At 43.7% G+C, this 20,328-nt stretch overlaps 2 protein-coding genes across 3 annotated transcripts in view; one reads left to right on the top strand and one right to left on the bottom strand.

Annotated features, from left to right (window-relative positions):
- Positions 1-311: 311 nt before the first annotated feature.
- On the bottom strand, positions 312-12,547 carry LOC106810961 (39S ribosomal protein L9, mitochondrial-like). 2 transcript variants are annotated; one of them, XM_014814455.1, is made up of 7 exons: positions 12,220-12,547; positions 9,882-10,056; positions 9,599-9,723; positions 2,332-2,391; positions 1,782-1,883; positions 1,258-1,344; positions 312-861 (listed from the first exon to the last, which is right to left on the bottom strand). In XM_014814455.1, exons 1-7 carry the CDS (start codon positions 12,349-12,351, stop codon positions 706-708), a joined length of 837 nt encoding a protein of 278 aa, XP_014669941.1. In that variant the 5' UTR covers positions 12,352-12,547; the 3' UTR covers positions 312-705. The 2 variants fall into 2 exon arrangements, with proteins under 2 accessions (XP_014669941.1, XP_014669942.1); XM_014814456.1 differs by lacking the exon at positions 1,258-1,344.
- Positions 12,548-12,986: 439 nt separating this feature from the next.
- The window catches only part of LOC106810959 (sortilin-related receptor-like), a 29,242-nt gene continuing 21,900 nt past the window's right edge, over positions 12,987-20,328 (top strand). Inside the window, exons 1-3 of the mRNA XM_014814451.1 lie at positions 12,987-13,336; positions 15,972-16,202; positions 18,256-18,417. Of these exons, the coding sequence (XP_014669937.1) occupies positions 13,037-13,336; positions 15,972-16,202; positions 18,256-18,417 (693 nt within the window). The 5' untranslated portion in view covers positions 12,987-13,036. The remainder of the gene's footprint in view (positions 13,337-15,971; positions 16,203-18,255; positions 18,418-20,328) is intronic.

Below are 20,328 nucleotides of genomic sequence, written 5' to 3'. Positions count from 1 at the left end.
ACAGACATACACACCGGCACATACACGAAACCGAAACGGCCACGAAAACAATTTCCTCCGCGGCACTGCGTGCGAAGGATAACTACTTGTAGTTGTACTTCGTCGAGTAGACATGTTCGTCTGGTTAGCCTGTATTGTGTTATCTTAAAACACAAGGACTGACAAGACTTGTGCTCTACTTGTCATATCAATTCACACATCGTGAGTACAGTTCCTTGTTTGTTTGTTTTGGTATTTTCGATAATCGATTATTTGTTTTCATAATCGATTATCGAATTTGAGACTATAATCGATGATCGGGACATCACTAGTGATTGCACAGGTATATATTGTAGGTTTCTACATTTCACAAAAATGTAAAAATTGTTGATAATAAACAAGATTGCACGGCTTAACATTATCTATTAGAAATGTACAATATGCATTCATGCAGGACATTTTACAACAAAGCAGCCATATTCACTTTCTACTAAATCAATTATATTTACAATGGTAATTATATAAGAAATAACTGCTTTTGTGTCACAACAATCTTAACAACATCAGCTTGTGCAAGTATCGCCACAAAAACCTTCGTACAAAGGGAACTGCGTCGGCCAAACCACTTATCGAATCAAATCATTTACTTGGCGCCTAAATCGAAATTCGGAGCAAACCCAAATCAACTAAACACGCAAATCTAGCGTACAGATATCGCAGGCAGCTTCACGGCGAAGGATTCGTCGGCTGATCGGGGGTCGACATCTCTGCTTCCGCGAGCTTGCCATACGCGCCCTTGTCGTCCGGCGCAGCCCGATTCACGTTGCCGCTAGCGTAGAGGAACATGTGACACGGCACGGTCACCTCGTCCGTCCGATTCACCTGCGTAGAGATATTCCACGGATGATCGCAAGCTAGAGACGCGCGCGACAATATTCTGTCGGAGCAAGAGCCATCAGGTGTAGTGCTTATATATACGCACAAGCATGGTGGTAGTCAAGGTACGTGACATGCGAGTGACAGGCAAAACTATTAGGATAGCCATAGGCATAAGTCGCTGAACGTTCTCCATAAAGTTTGCAATGCTGCAAGTTGTTAATATGCTACGATATTCTCTAGCCTATCAGTAAAAAAGCGATGAAATTCGACTGTGACTGAGACACGATTCCCAAATCTTGCCAGTATTGTATTATGCTCTAGTTATTTCGTTGGCTCAAGATATAACACTTGCCACGGTGTGCGATCGTTACCTGTGGCCAAGGCACAGAAGAGACTCACCATGAGCTGAATTTCAAAATCGCGAGGGTTGTCGCTGGTTATTGGGTCATTCGGCATGGTTATCGCATACTCTGGCACGACAACACCCTGCCAATTTAAAATTATTGTGCTTTTAGGTGTACTTGCGTCAAGAACACATAATTAACATGCTTTTAGCTTTTTGTATGACTCAAGTTCTACATGTTCAGAATTTAAATTAGCAATAAATCGGTACCCTGATGTAGAGAGATCCTATATGGCAAATATAGCAAAACGATATATTCACCAATTCATGTAAAGACTCGCTATCATGTCAAATTCATAATGACCATAACCATGTACATCCTAGTAAGCACAACAAAAAAGTACTTTTGTTTGAAATTATTAATTCACAGAGTTCCTCCTGAGTCCGCTATGTGTGGTGAAACACACTGAAGACGAGAAGCGGGGAGGCAGGTGGATGCATATATTGAAGACAAGGTGTTGGGAGACTCGTGGAGAAATATGGCATCTCCATTATGTAATAAGTATATGTGTTGACTTACTGCTTTCCTAAATGAAACTGCGATGTGATTCTTTGTGATTGTCCATGGATTATTCCGGTTCATCGTTATATTTAGTCTCATTTGCTGAAGATATTTTAATGTCTGTAAAGCAAAAAAATAACCTGCAATGCTGATCAAAATCTCAAACATATCAATGTAGCAAAGATATCGCAACAAGTGTACTTGACTAACATTTTCACATTAACAAATAATGCGGGTAGGTCTCTATCTCTCTATCCCATAGTCTCTTAAGATACATAACTAGGATCTAATATTCACATGCAGTTGATACGCCATAAGTAAACCACCAAGGAAAGTTTCACTGCTATTTTGTCTCAAGGAGATGAATAACAACAATGTTACCATATGCACTTCTGAGTTTCAGAATGCATCAAACACAAATCAGCAAATCATGTCATGAGTAACCTGCTTATGACGTGACGTCGGTACAAATGTACATCCCTGTCTGATGCAATACTTACAATAAATGTTCACTGGTCAACAATCAAAGACAATTGGTTGGCGAATTCTTGTATAAAAATATACTAACCGTCTCTACAAAAGCGCTTCTCGTGGGACCTTCTGCATCTTCAATCTCCTTTTTCCGCTTCTGAACGAAAGAGAGAGTTTGATTGATAACTCAATATTACTGTATATAATTGTATCCCCTGAACGAAGTACGTGGGGATACTATGGGTTTGGCATCGTCGCGCCGCCGCCGCCGCAGAGATTTCCTTGTGAACGCTCTACCGGCTGCAGTTCTTCTCGAATCATCTTCCAATTTCGCATGAAGGTGCGTTATCGTAAAGCGAAGACGCCAATCGTTTTTGGTGTGGGCGGAGTCATCGTTGCCATGGTAACAACATTTTTTGTCGAAATATTCTGAACTTGTTAGCTTCTGCACTTTTTTACCGATTGTCATGAAATTATATATTTTATTTAAAATTTATGATTAAAATTTATATTTTAAATTTTAATTTAAAGCATTTAAAATAAAAATAAAAATTTAATTTTGTATTTAACATTTATATTTAAATTATGATGATTTAGTCGATCAAATTATATTATATACAGTATATCCTATATATATATAGCACATGTTATATCAGCCCTGTGTGCCAAATTTCCATGACAACTCATGCCGGGTAAAAACAGCACAAGTTACAGGTTCTACCAATATTTCCACAACAAGTGCGCGGAGCGGACACGCTCATCTAACGTCTACTTGCGGTACTTCTGCTGATGGATGGTGGGATTTAGCTAAACCGCTGTGGTAGTCCAAAGGGTTCAATACTATGCGCCAAGCCATTAACCCTCGGAAAATACTCATTTCTAAAGAATTTTAAACTAGAATCTCAAATCAATTTACAATGCATTAAATCATCAATTTACAAAGTTTAAAAATTAAGTTGACATAAAGTAAGCAATTATTTATAGAAACATAAGTTATATAGTTACAATTATTAACATGTTTAGGAATCAATTTACTAAGATTTTAAATTAATTTATAACATTCAAATCAATGTTACCGAACAATACAAATCAAGTTAGTATTGTCTACAATATTACAAATTACAAAGTCACAATTAATCATGTATCTACAAACAGTCTACTGCTTTTGTAAATCAATTCATACAAAGCTACATTTATTAACATGTTTACGATCAATTATACAAGATTTTAAATTAATTTTATAACATTACAAATAATTTACGAAATTACAAATCAAGTCAATAGTAATCATGTATCATACCAACATCAATTCATAAAAAGCCACAATTTATTTTACATGTTTTACGAATAATTACTAAGATTCTCAAAATTATTTATAGCATTTAGACAAGAATCATTTTACGAAAAATACACAATCCAAGCTCACATAGTAGTCAGGTATCTACAAATCAATTCATAACAGCTACGAATTCATTTACACTGTTTGTACGAATCAATTACAAGATTCTAAATTAATTCGTATAACAGTTACAAATCGATCTTTACGCGAACAAGTACGAATCAAGTCACATAAGTAATCAGTGTATTCTACAAATCGAATTCATAAAAGCTACATTATTACATAACAAAAGAATCAGCTTATTTACTTCAAATCAACTTTACCAGCTTTGCCAATGAATTTACGTGCGCGCCGATAAATCCGCCTATCAGGAGAAATTCGAAAGTCAATTTACCAACTTCCAAATATAATACCCAAAGCATGAACTTCGAATGAAACGAGGCGCAATCCCGCACCGACGCGCCATCTAACCGTGTGTTGCCTATGGGAAGCGTGATTGGAACTGACTATGGTTGCCTATGGGATAGGGATTCACGCAAGGCGGCGGCCGTGTGGGCCAGATTCACATATGGCCTATACGCACGGCGGCCGTGTGGACTGACTCAATATGGCTTAGGAATGCAGGAAGGGAGAAGGAGAGAAGGTGGAGGAGAAGGAGGAAGGGGGAAGGGAGAAGGTAGTGGAGAAGGAGGAAGGGGAAGTGGTGGAGAAGAGGAGGGGAGAAGAGAAGGTGGTGGCAGGGAGGAGGGCGAGAAGGAGAAGGTGTTGGAGAAGAGAGAGGGCGGGGAGCAGGAGATCAGCAGGGGTGGAGGACGGGGCAGAAGCTGGTGCGAGAAGGAGGAGGGGGAGAGTGGGAGAAGGTGTGAGGAGGGGAGAAGCTTGGAGAAGGACTGGTGGAGAAGGAGGAAAGGGAAGGAGTGGGGCAGAAGAGGAAGCTGGTGGAGAGAGGAGGGCGGTAGAAGGGAGAGCTGGTGGAGGAGGAGGCGGGGGGAGAAGGCTGGTGGAGACAGATGAGAAGTGGTGGCAGAAGCAGGCAAGGTGGCGGAGAGAGCAAGCGTGGTGGAGAAGGAGCGAGATGCGTGGAGAAGGTAGAGGGGCCAGAAGTGGGAGAGGGGAAAGGGAAGAGAAGGTGGTGGAGGGGGCAGAAGCGCAGAGGGTGAAAAAAAAGTGGTGGAACGAGGGGAGAAGGAGAGGTGGTTGGAGGGGGAAAAGTGGTGAGTAAGAGGAAAGGAGAGGAGCAGAAGGAGGAGAGAAGCGGATGATGGTGGAGAGGAGGAGGGGGAGAAGGAGAACGGGGATAAGGGGGGGAGGAAGGAAGCTGCGTGGAAGAGGGACGGCGAGAGAAAGGCAGAAGTGGTCGAGGAGCGGAGATGAAGGCTGGTGGAGACGGACGGAAGGGCGAGAAGGGAGAAGGTGGTGGAGAAGGCAGGAAGGGAGAAGCTGGTGGAGAAGCGAGGAGGGGAGACAGCTGAGTGGTCAGAAGCGGAAAGGTGTTGGAAGAGGAGGGGGAGAAGAAGTGCGTGGCAGAAGGAGGGGGGAGAAGAGACGGTGGTGGAGGAGGGGAGAAGCTGGGTAGAGGCAGGAGGAGGGGAGAAGAGAGAAAGGGTGGAGAATGGAGCGATTGGATGAAAGCTGGTGGAGAATGAGGAAGGGGGAGAACGGGAGAAGCTGGCGGAGGAGAAGGAGGAAAGGGAGAAGGTGCGAGAGAGAGGGGCTGGAAGGGATTGTGGAGGGGGAGCAAGGGGGAGAAGGTGGTGGAGAAGGAGGGCGCGGGAGAAGCTGGTGGAGAAGGAGGAGGGGGACGAAGGGAGAAGGCTAGTGGAGGAGGAGGGAGAGCTGAAGGGGAGAGGACGAAGTGGTGGAGGAGGGGAGAAGGAGAAGGTGGATGGGGCAGGGGGAGAAGGGAAAGTGGTGGAGCCGGAGAGGGAAGGTGGAGCAGGCGAGATGGTGGAGGAGGAGGGGAAGAGAGGCGGATAAGGAGGGGAGAAGGAAGCTGGTGCGAGAAGGAAGGGAGAAGGGAGAGATCTGCCAACCGCGCTCCCCTGATAATCAATGAAATGACCGCCCGCAGCACGCTTCTCATCTTCTTCCACTCTCCTCTCCACCAGGCTTCTTCTTTCTCCGCTCCTCCATTCTCTGCCAGCTCTCCCCCTCCTCCTTCTCCACCACCTTCTCCTTCTCCCTTCCTCCTTCATCACACCAGCTGCTCCTTCTCCCCTTCCTCATTTCCACCAAGCTCCCCCCTCCTCTTTCTCACCACCATTCTCCTTCTCCCTTTCCTCCTTCTCCACCAGCTTCTCCCTTTTCCCCTTCCTCTTTCTCCACAGCTTCTCCAATCTTCCTTCTCCACCCCCTTCTCCCTTCTCCCCTCCTCCTTCTCACGCAGTTCTCCCCTCCTCCACCACCTTCTCTCTTGTCCCCTCTCCTCGTTCCACCAGCTTTCTCCCCTCCTCCACCCACTCTCTCCTTTTCTCCCCTCCTCTTCCACCAGCTCTCCTTCTCCCCTCCTTAATCCCTTTCTCCCTTCGTCCCCCTCCTCCTCCACCATCTCCCTTCTCTCCTTCCTCTTCTCCCAGCTTCCCTCCCCCTCTCCCTTCCACCACCTCTCACCTCCCTTCTGCCCCTCCGTTCACCACCTTCTCGCCTTCTCTCCCTCCTCCACTACCTTCTCCCTTCTCCCCCCTCCTCCTTCATCTCACCAGCTTCTCCCGCCTCTTCTCCACACCTTCTCCCTCTCCCCCTCCTCCTCCCACTCGCTATCTCCCAGCTCCTCGCCTCCCAGTCTCTCTCCTTCATCCAGCCTCCCTCATCTACTTCCAGCTTCACGGGCTCCTATCTCCCCTCTCCGTCCACCAGCTCCCTTCTCCCCCCTCCTCCTTTCTTCCTTCTCCACCAGCTTCTCCCTCCTCCTTCTCCACCAGCTTCTCCCCTCACTCCACCACCTTCCTCCCTCGGCCCCCTCCTCCTTCTCGCAACCAGCTTCTCCCCTTCCTCCACCACCGTCGATTCTCTCCCCCTCTTCCTTTCTCAACACTTTCTCCCTGTCTCCCCTCTCCATTCCACCACCGTTCTTCGCTTCTCCTTCTCCTTTCTCCACAGTGTCTCCCTCCTCTTTCTCCACCACCTTCTCCCTTCTCCCCTTCCTCCATTCTCCACCAGCTTCTCCTTCTCCCCTTCCTCAATTCCTAGCCATATTGAGGTGTCAGGCCACACGGCCGGCCGTAGGTATCCATATTGAATCTGCCACACCGGCCGCCCGTGGTATCCCTTCCCATAGGCAACACCATTAGCGTTCCATAGTCACTTTCATAGGCAACACGCGGTAGATTGCGCGCGTCGAGGTGCGAGATGCTCATGTCATTCAAAAGGTTTCATGCTTTGGGGAGTTTTCATCATTTGGAAGTGGTACTTTGATTTGAACTTTCTCCTGATTAGCGCGGAGTTATTCGCGCGCACGTAAATTCATTGCAAAGCTGTTAAGTTTGGTTTGGAAGTAAATAAGCTGATTCTATTGTATGGTTAATAAATTGTACTTTTAATGAATTGATTTGTGATACACTGATTACTATGCTGACTTGATTCGTATTTTCGGTAAATTGAATTTGTAATGTTATAATTAATTTAGGAATCTTGTAAATTGATTCGTAAACATGGAATAAATTGTAGCTTTTATGAATTGTTTGTAGATACATGATATATGTGACTTGATTGTATTTTCGTAAATTGATTTTAATGTTATAAATTAATTAGAATCTCTGTAAATTGATTCGTAAACATGTACAATAAATTGTGGCCTTTTATGAATGATTGTAAGATACATGAATTACTATGTGACTTTGATTTGTATTTCGTAAATTTGATTTGTAATGTTATAATTAATTAGAATCTTGTAAAATGATTCGTAAAATCTTAATAATTGTAGCTTTATTGAAATTGATTTCAACCAGTAGAACGTTTGTAGATACATGAATTAATTGCTGACTTGTAATTTTGGAATATGTATAGAAATATAACTGATTTGTATTTTCGATTAAAATTGATTTGATGTTATAAGTAATTAGAAATCTTGTAATTGATTCCTAACATGTATAATAAATCGTAACTATAACCTATGTTTCTATAAATAATTGTTACTTTTGTAAATTAATTTTAAACTTTTGTAAATTGCATTTAATGCATTGTAAATTGATTTGAGATTTAGGTTTAAATTCTTTAGAAATCGATTTTTGAGGGTAATGGTCTTGCCATACACATACACGCCGAAACAGTGGAATGCACAGGGCATTATCAGGAACCTTTCTCAAGGAATGTTTCGTTGGGGTCGTTATGAAAGTTGCCACGAGATGGCGCGTACGTTTAAGTGTGCATCAGATTAAGATGAAGCTCCCATCGTACGTAGTAGCAACACACATTTGCAAGACAGAATAGGTGAGCACTCAGTCCATTTACTCTACGCAGCCTACAGGTCTGGAATAGAGAGCTGACCACCTGTAACCATTAACACAGGCAAAAACACACAGTACCACCACCACCATGCACTGCAGGTGCATACGTTAATGTAACATACTGACAGCACAGAATGTCATTAGAAAATTATACGAGTTAAGGAGCTAGAACTTTTTCCAACCAAAATTTAGCCTTTTTGAATTCTCACTGTTGACATTGTCAGCGTCATTACATGCCAGGCCATGTATAGATTCTACTAGCCAACCCGGCGCAGTCACAAATTCTTTCCAACAGACATTAACAAATCATGTTTAACCTCCTCTTGAGGGTCAAAGGTTATCGACACTTACTGTTCGCATGTTCAGTCAGAAGTAATGTTCAGGTCCTTCAATAAAGCCATAAAAATGCTAAAGGTCAACGCCTGATACAAAAAAGTTTCTTCAATCGCCTCCGCCCCTGTCAGACCACTGTTCCTCTAGTGAAAAAGATCTAAAATCTTCTGCCCGGTGTACCATTGACTTTTAACTGTCGACCGGCCATTCAGGCCACAAGTGATGGCTTTTCCATACCATGATGCGTATACACGACTATTCACGAGGCCTAGTCGAGCCGTTTAGATTTTGTGCCGCAATTCGTGAGTTTCCTCCTATCCTTAAGTTAGGAGCTGACTGTTTCCCCCTTCTTGTAACACTTGACCTTTGACCCCAGCTTTGACATCCCCAACTCGTTTTCGACGATCCCCCCCCAACGTCCCGAATAATGTGACCGTACGTCGAGCAGTCACGGATTTGTGCCCAACTCGTTGACGGCCGACGGGCGGACGCACGCACGGCCGGACGGGGGGCGGCCGGTCGGGGGGGGGACGGACGATCAATGCGTATTCTTACAAGCTGCATCTGACTACGTCAGATGAGCTAAAAATGTTGTTACCATGGCAACGATGACTCCGCCCACACCAAAAACGATTGGCGCCTTCGCTTTACCATAACGCACCTTCATGCCAAATTTGAAGATCATCCGAGATCGGGTAAAAACTGCCCACCAGGTCACTGCGACCTTTATTTGACCTTTACCTTGACCTTGATCATATTTTCCTTCCGCTCACTAACTCAGCCCCTAATTGACCTAGCGCAACCAAACTTGGGATGCTTACACATCTTGGGGAGGTCTGTCGCATACCAAAACCACCACTGCCCTTGACCTTAGTTTGACCTTCACCGTCGACTTACATTTCCTCTTCTGCCTCCTAGGTAACCAGATTCCATATACTTGCACATCTGAGGCACACCAGTTGTCTAACAAACCTTTGTCTTTGTGACTTATTTAACTTTACCTGCCTTCTACGTCTTTACAGAGATATTCCATTCATACTAGATCACGGGGGATACATGTAGTTGGCGACAACTGCTCATTTCTAGTTATTACATGAAATTAGGCTTCCATTATAGGAACACCATTTAAAACACATAAAATCAGTGACCAGCATTTTATGGAACGGGGATAATACAGTAGCTATGCTAACTGTATTCTCTCTGATGCATATAATAATCTTGACTTAATTCTTTTTTAATTACCTTACCTCTATCAGATCAGCATAGTCTTCCAGGTTTTCAGGGGAGCAATAAACAGCTTGACCTGAAGGAAGCAGCTGGTCTCTTGCAAGATTAAGCTTGACTTTTACAATATCGCCTTTCATTCCAATACCTGTCACACAAGCAATGCAAACAATTAATGTTTTTCTCTAAAAACAAAAACCAAACGTTATATGGACTTTGTATTAGTCTACGGCATTAAAGCTAACAAATTTAATACCTAAACTTTTATATAAAAGAAATTGACGGCAAGACACCTTATTCGGATACCTTCGACATTTTCAACCAACAAGACCTCTAATGGTTTCAGGGGCACGGAGTCTCGATGCTCAACAAGCTCATAGACGTGGAAGCGTGACGGCAGATGACGGCGTCTCTTGTCGTCCTCATAACGAGGCAGCTTGTTTAACGGCGGTGTCCACTTTCGCTTTAAGATCCACGTATTCTGTGTAACACATGCATATCACAGGTAACCGCAATTAATCGAAAATAATTGTCAATTTTAAAAGCGACTGGTAAAACAACCACATTGACTATAAAACATGATACTCCATAAATACCGATTGCTATTTATAGTTACATTATCAGGTGTTTTATCAAGCGACATCATGTATTTATGCAAGCCATTCTTCCATACAATAACACGAAACGTGAACGTCACAACTAATCGAAATATCAAAAATAAGAAAGCAATCACACCATTGCAAAGGTTTCTTTTGGCACACAATCAGAAGACAAGTAATGTCCCAAATGTTTTTTCATGAAAAACACATCCAGGTTTTACTCATCAATATAAACTATAATAAAAATACAATTTTTTATGTAATTACATTCTTTTCATCTTATTTTAATAGGTACGATACGGTTTGAAATTTTGCTTGGAATTTTCATTGTAGTACTAGTAACTTTACTATAGCTCAGTCAATAGTCTAAGATAAAAAGTTGTAGACTAAATGTTTACACTAATTTTCTTTCTGATAAGAAGGTCCGGTTTTCACACCTAGAGAATATTCTATGCATGAGCAGGGTTTCAACTCAGAGCCCGCCGGGGGGTCACTCCCATACTAAAGTGGTACGCATGCTCGTCAAAGCATCTCAAAATCGGACCCTAAATGGCGTGTTCAGCGGTAGCAAATTTCACCCCTTATTGGCGTAAGATAATGTAAATCTTACCCCTAAATGGCGTAACAGTGAGAAATTTGTGTAAACCCGTAGTCCCGTGCCCGCTCGTGCCTAGACTTGTGAGTGGCCGATGGCACGTATACCGTATACCGGGCGGGCACGTATACTGCGCATACTCGACTTTAACGCCCATCAGAGTCTGACGTTGAGACTAGAAAACCCGGGGAGAATCCTTTTGAGAAATGTAATCACGGAAATAAATGGGCGAATCGAATGAAGAAAACCGGCCGCAAAAGTGGGCAAAAAAGTGACCCTAAACGTCGAAGGTTAACCTGAACAAGTACGGTTTTTTCTAAAGACGTCGTCGAGCCTACAGGGTCAAAATCCTACCCTTTTTCGACGTTTTCTCTGACGAACATGCGTACCACTTTAGTATGGGTGTGACCCCCTCAGGCTCAGAGCCTTCAAAGTGAATGATGAATGTACTGTCAATTGGACTACTGTAGATCTGGTGGTAGGTCATACAACTGTACAGTTTTTCAAGTTATTATTAACAAACTGCAGAGTTTTCCGCCACCATGTTGCCAGATGTGCATTTAGGCGATGTGATCTATCTGATGAGATTGGTGTGAAGTTTTTGTGTACAAATACGAGGTTAGTAATTTTTTACCCAACTGTGTTACTCCACCATGAAAGCCATTTCATTTCTGCAGGAAATGCGGTGTATGTAGCATATGGACGTGGCGTGGTTTATTATGCGGTAGGTTGTGTGCAGGATGTAACACACTAGACTAGTCGACCCAATACCACACTCACAGTCTCAGCACCACTACCACTACCGCTGAGAGGGTCTATGTCCCCCAGGGTACTGCCGGAACGTATCCTGGGTACGGTCCGGTATACCGGAACGTACCCTGGTACTATCTAATAATAGTAGTATGCCGGACTGTACCTCGCCTACTCCACTAACGAGTCTAGGGAGTCGCCTACGCCTACTCCTTAAGTCTAACCCTAACCATATCGGCTCAGGGATAGAGAAGATGTCCAGTCCTATCTTATCAACTAACATCATCCTATCCAATCACCGTACTGGACATCATCTCTATCCTTTTTCAGGGATAGATAAGATGTCCAGTCCTATCTTATCAACTAACATCATCCTATCCAATCACCGTACTGGGCATCATCTCTATCCTTGAACCACCATATCAAATAGTTACCAGGGTATGTTCCGGCAGTACCCTGGCCTGGGGGACATAGACCCTATGTATGAGCCCCACTACCAGTAGTACTACTAGTACTAGTAGTAGTAGTAGTAGTACTAGTAGTACTAGTAGTAGTACTAGTACTAGTAGTACTAGTAGTACTACTAGTACTAGTAGTAGTACTACTACTACTAGTAGTAGTAGTACTAGTAGTACTAGTACAGTATCATCATTCACGAAAATATTTGCCTTCTATTCTTGAGAGAAAAACCAACATATACCCTTGTTTGATGAACTTCTAGCCCTTCACAGGCAGCTTGTCGGTCAAGTAATAACGTTTGTGACGAGGGAGAAGTCTTCGTAAGGAACAATGGGCTTCGTGTACGGACTAGTGTGGAGAGAACTCGCAACATGGTTTTTTAAACAGGAGATAAACTCGACTTGATCAGAGTTTTGACTCGGTGAAAATTCTAGCAATGTGAGTATAACATGATAATCTATTTAGCATTCATATTGGCTCTCACTGAATATGTAGTCCTAGAATAAATGGCACAAGTAATAACATCAAAAAGTTTTGGGTTCGTCAGTGAAGAACGTGCCAAATCACGTTACAGCATGGAGCGGATGTGGCGACATCTAGACGCCATAAATGTCAGTGAATTTTATTTTTACTTTTTAATTAAAGTTAACTTAACAGCAATAAAATGCAAAATTTGTTTACTTTTGTGCCAATATCCGGCAAGAAAAAATACTATTGGTGTTAATCTTATGTGTCCTAGATTAAATCAAAAGTAGATAATCCTATCATCTACTTCTGATTAAATGGATTCCCATGTTTTTATCCGGTTGGTGAACCGGATGTAAACAATGCTGTATTCATACGCAGACCGCGTACTGTTTTATATTTATAACTGAATTAATTAATTTTAGACAGTTGTACTGCTATGACTAATTATAGCACATTTCTAATATATAATGTAATAGTTTGGCTCACTTTTTGATTAAGAATCTACTATAAAAATGAAAATAGGATGCAACTCACCGGCGTGTCTACATTGCTCGCGCCACTTTCTAAAATCGGAAGTTGTTAGGTATATCATGGCGATGTTGTCAAGATTTAAGTTGTTTCTAGCCACTTTGGCTTGTTTATATTTGTTTGATTTCCCACTGGTATCATGTGCTCGTTTCGGATCGAAGGCAACAACGCTTCACTTTCCTTCAAAGACCGCCGAAGACAAATTTCGTAATAGTGAACATGTATTACAATACGACGGTAGCGGTTTTCCAGCTGGACAGCAAGCAAAGCAGGTGTTGCGAGAAAAGCGTAAGGCGGCGGGGGAGTCAACAACAGTAACACCCACCCCTACGACGGGCCACCCGCCCCCTGACGTGACGTTCGTAAGTATTCCCGTAGTTTTATATGGTCTGATGTCAATTAGACTGCAATTTATAGTAATTGTTTGCGTGGAGTCGACCATTTATGCCGGCATAATCTTGTACTACTTAGCTACTTACTACTACTACTAGTTACTTAGCCTACTAGCTAATGAGGCAATTAGTTCTAATTAAATTATAGTTTGCCGGCCAGTGTGGCAGGCCACACGCCTAGAGGATATTGCACGCTAGGGCACTTCCGGTTAATTCCTTGTTGTTTGTTATTCATTTTTTTTTTTTTCACCTCCTGCATTCACGAGGCGCGGCGGCCCGGGCGGCGGGGGGCGGCCGGGCGGGGGACGCGCGGGGCCGACCGCGGGGGGGGGGGCCGGGCCGCGGGGGGGGGCGGGACACCCGCGACCGGGCCGGGGGGGGCGCGCGGGGGGCCGGCCCGCTCGATGTGCTCACAATGTATACCCCACCTCTTTGTATCGTTAGCTACCAGTGTCTTCCTCATAGTAATGTAGTTAGTAGTGCAGTTAATCCTGGCAGGCATATTGCCCAGTACAGTCTAGATACAATAATTAAAACAAACACTGGATAGGGTTACAGAGTTCTCCCCAGGATGAAATTGAAACAGGGGAGGGGGAGGAAGGAGGGGGGAGGGGAAACTAGGAGCCGGTGTCGGGCCTGGTCGAATCACTGGCAGCAAGAACAAGTCCGCACCTGCAGCTACAACACACACGCATCTATTGACTATATATAACAACATTATATATAGTTATAACTACTATATATATATATATATATATATAACTACTATATATAACGTTGTATATATAGTCAATAGATGCGTGTGTGCTGTAGCCTGCAGCGTGCGATTGTTCTTGCTGCCATTGGTCGAATGCGGAATTCTTGCCGAGCGTGGCCCTCAATTGCCAGTAGCGCAGCAGCACCTCAAAGCTGACTCACTCAGCCTGTTCCTCATGTAGCCATTCCGTTAAAAAAAAAAGGGAATTTTTTTAATTGGGGCGGAAATAATTAAAACGTGGCGCAACGATTGAAACGGGGGGGGGGGGGAGTTTTTCCAAACGGGCGCGGCACGCGCCCAGTTTGCGCAACGTAGGGAGAAGCCTGGTTTACAACGCGAGTGTATCCTTTTGTGTGGAGGAACCCTTGAGTGAATCACTCAGGGAAGTTTGCTGGTGCATTTTCAGAGACTAGCAACTCCAAACTGAGTTTATTTCTCAAACACGTACCTTTCTCCGCTATCTGCGAACTTTACTATGTATCACAATACTCTGTATTAAACTAATATAACCTGTTACAAAAATTCGAAGTGACGAGCGCGCGGATATTTCAAGCGCCATTTCTGTTGACCTGTGACGTACGCATTCCAATGCGCATAGCGTTCGGCTAACTTCGTCATTGACGTCACGACTGACAGCAGGCATCCCATGATACATTCGATCTTGAGTCGAGTTAGCCCGAACGCTATGCGCATTGGGAATGCGTACGTCACAGTGTCACAGGTCAACAGGAAATGGCCGCTCGAAATATCCCGGACCGCTCGTCACTTCGAATTTTGTACGAGGTTTATTAGTTTAATGCAGAGTATTGTGATACATAGTAAGTTCCAAGATAGCGGAGAAAGGTTCGTGTTGAGAATAAACCCAGTTTGAAAGTACTAGTCTGAAAACGCACCAGCAAACCGCCCTGAGTGATTCACTCAGGGGTTCCTCCAAACAAAAGGATACACTCGCGTTGTAACCCTATCCTGTGTTTGGGTTACATTATTGTATCTAAGTACAGTCATACCTTACTATTATATACTTGACAACCATGGAAAAATATGGGTATAATTGGCTACCCTAGCTAAATAAATCAATTGAAATTGAATTGAACCTCTACGGAACATCAGTAGAAACATCATCAGCCTTACCTTGTGTGGCTAAAACGTGGTGGAACTCTACCTTCCGATTTCTCAAGAACTTATGGTGGTTTAAAGGGCAAAATTTAGAGCGAAAATCTATTTGAACAGCAGTTAGATCATGTGTGCAGGATGTGCTGCTAGAATTGTTCATCATCATTTTCTTTCGTGAAAACAACAGGGAACCTGTCTAACCTGTAAGTTGTGCAGCAGGGACACCCCACATTTAACTAAAATAAATTAATACTGACATAAATTTAACCCCAAAGGCTGGAAATCAAGATTGAGGTCATGAATAGTAAATACATTTTAGGTCCTGGCAAGCTAACAGGAAAATTAACAATACGACTAATAACTTTTGTTATCATTTATATATATATATGTATATATATATTATTACATTATAATTGGTACAAGCTATAATAGTTGTACTTATATTAAATGCAATGCAAATAGTAGGCGCAGTTCTATAAAAGATGAAACCAGATTTAGTAACTATAATATCCACGCGAGTGTCCTGCATTGCAGCATTTGTTGCACTTAGCAAGGTGGCTTGCAATAAACCTAAAAGCTATGCAGTGGGTTATAATCACAGTGCCTGCTTATTGCTACAGCTTGTGTAATAAAATTACACAATATTCTACAACTGTTTAGATCATCTTTAACATACCGTCGGTGGTGTCTCTGTCAGCTACTAATTATCGATATTTGTTTTTTTTACGATGACAGGTTCACATGAATGATTCGCATCACCAGCTCATTGTGCTGTGGGCAGGCCAGGGAAGCGACGTCCTGGTTGCTTTGGCGCGTGACATCGCCCAGAACAACCAGTCCACAAGTCGTGTGTTCATCTCTTACGATTATGGCCTGACATTTGAGGAGAGGATAGGACCTGGAAAAGCGGTCGGCGCTGGCATGATTATAAACCACTTCTACAACAGTCCTGTTGTGAGCAGCCATGTAAGTTCATTCTGTGTATTTGTGTGCGTTATGTAGGGTTTCGACATTAAGGACAGCAAGCAGCAGTTTTGCTGCCTACAATGGTCAGTTTTCTGCCTGCTCTCAATGCTGGCAGCAAGGGCTTGCTCCCAAGAAATTCCTAATATAAACCATCATAAAAGCACCAATGTTCCTGCCTGGGTGAATAAATTTGTTGCCTGCCTCTTTCTCTGGCAGTAAATAGAACTTAAAATTTAAAGCGTAAATAAATACTGTGAATGATCCGTAGTTTTCCGCCGGCCTGCCGTAGTGCCGTTTGTGTGCGATGATGTGAGTGTGGTGGGGCTTCCTGAAAACCCTTGCGCCATGTGTAACCGCGCGACATTGAAAATCACTTGCGTTTGTCACAGTTAGTCAGTTATGTGCTTAGTCTGACGCGCACAGGAGCGTTTGCGAGACTGGCTATGGGTTCATTGTTTGCGCGTAGCTTTGTCAACGGCCGCAAGCAAACTAAAAATGTGTCACTGGTGTCCCTAACTGTACTGTACATGCGATTCACAGGTGTGTGTGTGTGTGTTTGGGGGGAGTGGGGTAACGGTTGCTTCGTAAACTTTCTTCTCGGAATTGCCTTGAGGATGTCAAAGTCACTTGTTGCAACGTATTAGAACAGATGGTATCAGTTGACAGATGTGGGTCTGTAACTTAGTAGCTGTAGTGCATATGGGAACAGGCTTGCACTGCTGGATCTGGTTCTGTAACCAGCTGTAATACATTATGGGAACAGGTGGTCTGGACTCGCACTACAGGATGTGGGTATGTAACTAGCTGTAATACATATGGTAACAGGTGCCCTGGGCTTGCACTATGGGATGTGGGTCTGTTACCAGCTGTAATACATGATGGGAACAAATACACTGGCTTGCCCTACGGGATGTGGGTCTGTAACCAGCTGTAACATATATGGGAACAGGTGATCTGGGCTTGCACTATGGGATGTGGGTCTATAACTAGCTGTAGTACGTATGGGAACAGATACTCCGGGCTTGCACTAAGGGATGTGGTTCTGTAACCAGCTGTAATACATTATGGGAACAGGTGGTCTGGAATCGCACTACGGGATATGAGTCTGTAACTAGCTGTAATACATATATGGGAACAGGTGATCTGGGCTTGCACTAACAGATGTGGTTCTGTAACCAGCTGCAATACGTATAGAAGCAGACCTGTGCTCTGTGGGTCAATATCTAGCCGGTCAGTGCTACTGCCTGCGCCCATAAGTCTAGGGCTGTACTGTACGTATCTGCATTCTGTACTACTACTGCCCAACTCTAGCAGTAATGAACTAGCTAGGGTGGGAATTGCACTGCTTTCCCTAGCATGAGCAGCTGAAATTAGGTCACATCATCGCAGCACTAACGTTAGATATAGTTTATTACATGGTATGACAGAGTAGCTAGTAATTTAAAGTTTGATAATTGATTAAATTAATTTAAATTTTAATCGATTTTAATTTTATCAAAATGGGTACTAGACTGGATTTTGATGTTGCTGGAAAGGTCTTGCCCTGTGGCATTGAGATTACAGATTGAGATTATGGCATTGCCCAGATGCAATGCGATTTATTTGTATTCTTGGCATGAAATGAAGACAATCTTATACATAAGTTTGTGGTCTTAGGTAGCTCCAAGAAACGGTCACACATTGAAAGTTAAAGCCACCAAAATCGGTATTAACGTTAGTAATGCAGTCTGCTTGGTCTAGGTCTTAGGGTGAATTTTAACTCGCCTCTATTAGTCGTGCAAGTGCATTGTCTATTTCATAAATAATTGCATCAACCATGCATATAATGTGAGCAAGTCTTTAATTTTAAGACACAGGAATTAATTCCGGGCGAAGGAATGTGCATTGTAGATGTCCGAGCCTTTCCTACTGATACCCAGGGCTGCACTCCTCGACATCGCCACATTATTTCAAGGCAAACGAGAGAGTTGAAGGGACCTGCTTGGATAACAGCTCTCCACGCTAGGTGGTGCTTGCAATGCCGCGAACGTACTCGTGTTGTTTCTTTCGGCAGTACGTGTTCACGGACACCGTTCACAACGCGACACTGTCGACGCAGGACTACGGCCGCAGTTTCAAGAGGCACGACTGCCCATTCCGGCCGACTCAAATCTCCATGCATTCTGAGAACTCCGATTTCATCCTCGGAATGGACGAGAAGGATCCAGCTAAACGGGTACGTGTGCGCGCACATGCAGACGTGGAGCACTATAGCACCGCCCACGCTCGTAGTACGCTCGAATCTGTAACCTGGGGATTGTTTTGGGAGGAGAGGAATCAGGTTGTTTTGGGAGGAGAGGCGGTGGGACCGGGGGGGGGGGGGCATCCTTGGAAGTGGCCTTTATAGAGAGGTGTATACTAGCACTGCCCATGCTCGTAGTATGCTCGAATCTGTAAGGGTCGTTTTGGGAGGAGAGGCAGGGGGTATCCTTGAAGTGCCCTTTATAGAGAGGTGTCGGTGCTGTGAAAGGTAGTTTTACTGTGTACCTAACTGCGACTCAGAGGAAATGTTGAAAGTGTCCTTTATGGACAGGTGTCTTTTTCTGTAAAAGGTGGTTTTACCGTGTAACCGCCACTCAGAAGAAATGCCGAAAGTGTCCTTTATAGCCAGGTGTCTGTTTTATATTAGAGAACAACATCCTATCAGGAGTGGATAATAGAGTCTATTATCCACTCCTGATCCTATCAATGAATCCTATCATCGTCTAGCAGAGGTTTGACTGTAATGGGTGTCAACTGAACAAGTTGTGCATATGAGTATTTTTTTAAATAAGACAACCCCCTGCCCAAAGACCAAAGTCCCCTTATGACAACACCCACAAAGGATGAAATCCCCTGGAAGAAAAACTCCCTAGAACAAGTGGTGACATGGAATTTTTGACAAGAGATTCTGGAAGCCGAGGGTTGCATGTCCCCCCCCCACCACCACCACCATGCACGGACGCACGCGCGCACGCACTGTTTATCATTAGTACAGGCAATATGTGTGCATATGTCATATAACTAAAGGGGCGCGGCAGTATGCAAACACTTGGTGTAATAGCTATGGCGTCCCGATGTAATATATTTTCATTATGGTATCCACGTCGTCCTGAATTTCTGTTGGAATTTTCGTGGGTTTTTCTTGTCAGCCGAGAGTAATGCTCGCGTTAAACCATAACTCTACTAACAGTGACACTCTCTGAGTACGACGTTACGCTCGTCTCAGCAGTCCTGGGATGTAGTTTTCCTAGCCACTCTTTCCCCTATTGCTCCGTCATCGTGTTTACCTGCTAGCCAGGCCTACCCACTCGTCTCACATCCTGTTTCAGTCAGCCGCACCCGCTGGTCGAATGGATTGTGCGCAGTGACAGACCACCCGAGTGAGAATCGCATTTAGGGGGGCGGGGGGTGGGTACGTCCACGCAGTTAGGTTTTTGTCTCAAAAGAGATGCTAAGATGCATGTACAGTGTGACAGACTACTAGTATCCAGTTTTTTTTGCTAATAGGTACTGTCAGGGGAATTTAGAATCTAATGGCAGTGCATTAGGTTTGGAGTAGGTTTAGAGCACTGCTGTATATCTGTGCGGATGCGCGTATTAGGTGGTCCCGTGTGTCGTCTAAGTGCCTTATTAGTGCCATGTTTCTAAGAAATAAACGGTGGTTTACGCAGTGAAGCAATGGAACCAATAAACTCGAAAAAGAATGTCCAAGTGTTGTCATTGTTCAGAAGTCTTGTGATATACTATAATAGCTAGTCAGTATCATCATACCTCTAAGTCTTAGTTTTTAGAACTGATATCTATTGCTGTCCAGGAAATTAGTACGTCAATCTTTTGAATGTCAGTAAAGAGCCAGACCTTTTTCAATTAAGCAGAGTAAACTAAACGTGATACTAGTCTTTTTTACCATTATTGTAGGATTTAAAATTTAAAATTTGAGATATGACAAAAACAGGTTATGCTGTACAGGTTCTACTGTTTCAAGTAACCTCCTCTTCTCCCTCCCCACCTCTCTCTCTCGCTCTCTCTCTCTCTCTCTCTCTCTCTCTCTCTCTCTCTCTCTCTCTCTCTCTCTCTCTCTCTCCCACTCTCTTTATATATATAT

Source organism: Priapulus caudatus, unplaced genomic scaffold (genome assembly GCF_000485595.1).
Source record: "Priapulus caudatus unplaced genomic scaffold, Priapulus_caudatus-5.0.1 Scaffold490, whole genome shotgun sequence".
Lineage (NCBI taxonomy): Eukaryota > Metazoa > Priapulida > Priapulimorpha > Priapulimorphida > Priapulidae > Priapulus > Priapulus caudatus.
This window is presented reverse-complemented; position numbering and strand designations above follow the sequence as displayed.

What these genes read in the sequence shown, in the direction of transcription:
- LOC106810961 (XM_014814455.1), bottom strand. Translation starts at nt 12,351, where the DNA reads ATGTTGCGAGTTCTCTCCACACTAGTCCGTACACGAAGCCCATTGTTC. An exon ending in TAGAAGTTCATCAAACAAGG is followed by an intron (nt 10,057 to 12,219) that starts GTATATGTTGGT and finishes TGTGTTACACAG; the next exon opens with AATACGTGGATCTTAAAGCG. An exon ending in GAAGCGCTTTTGTAGAGACG is followed by an intron (nt 1,884 to 2,331) that starts GTTAGTATATTT and finishes TTTGCTTTACAG; the next exon opens with ACATTAAAATATCTTCAGCA.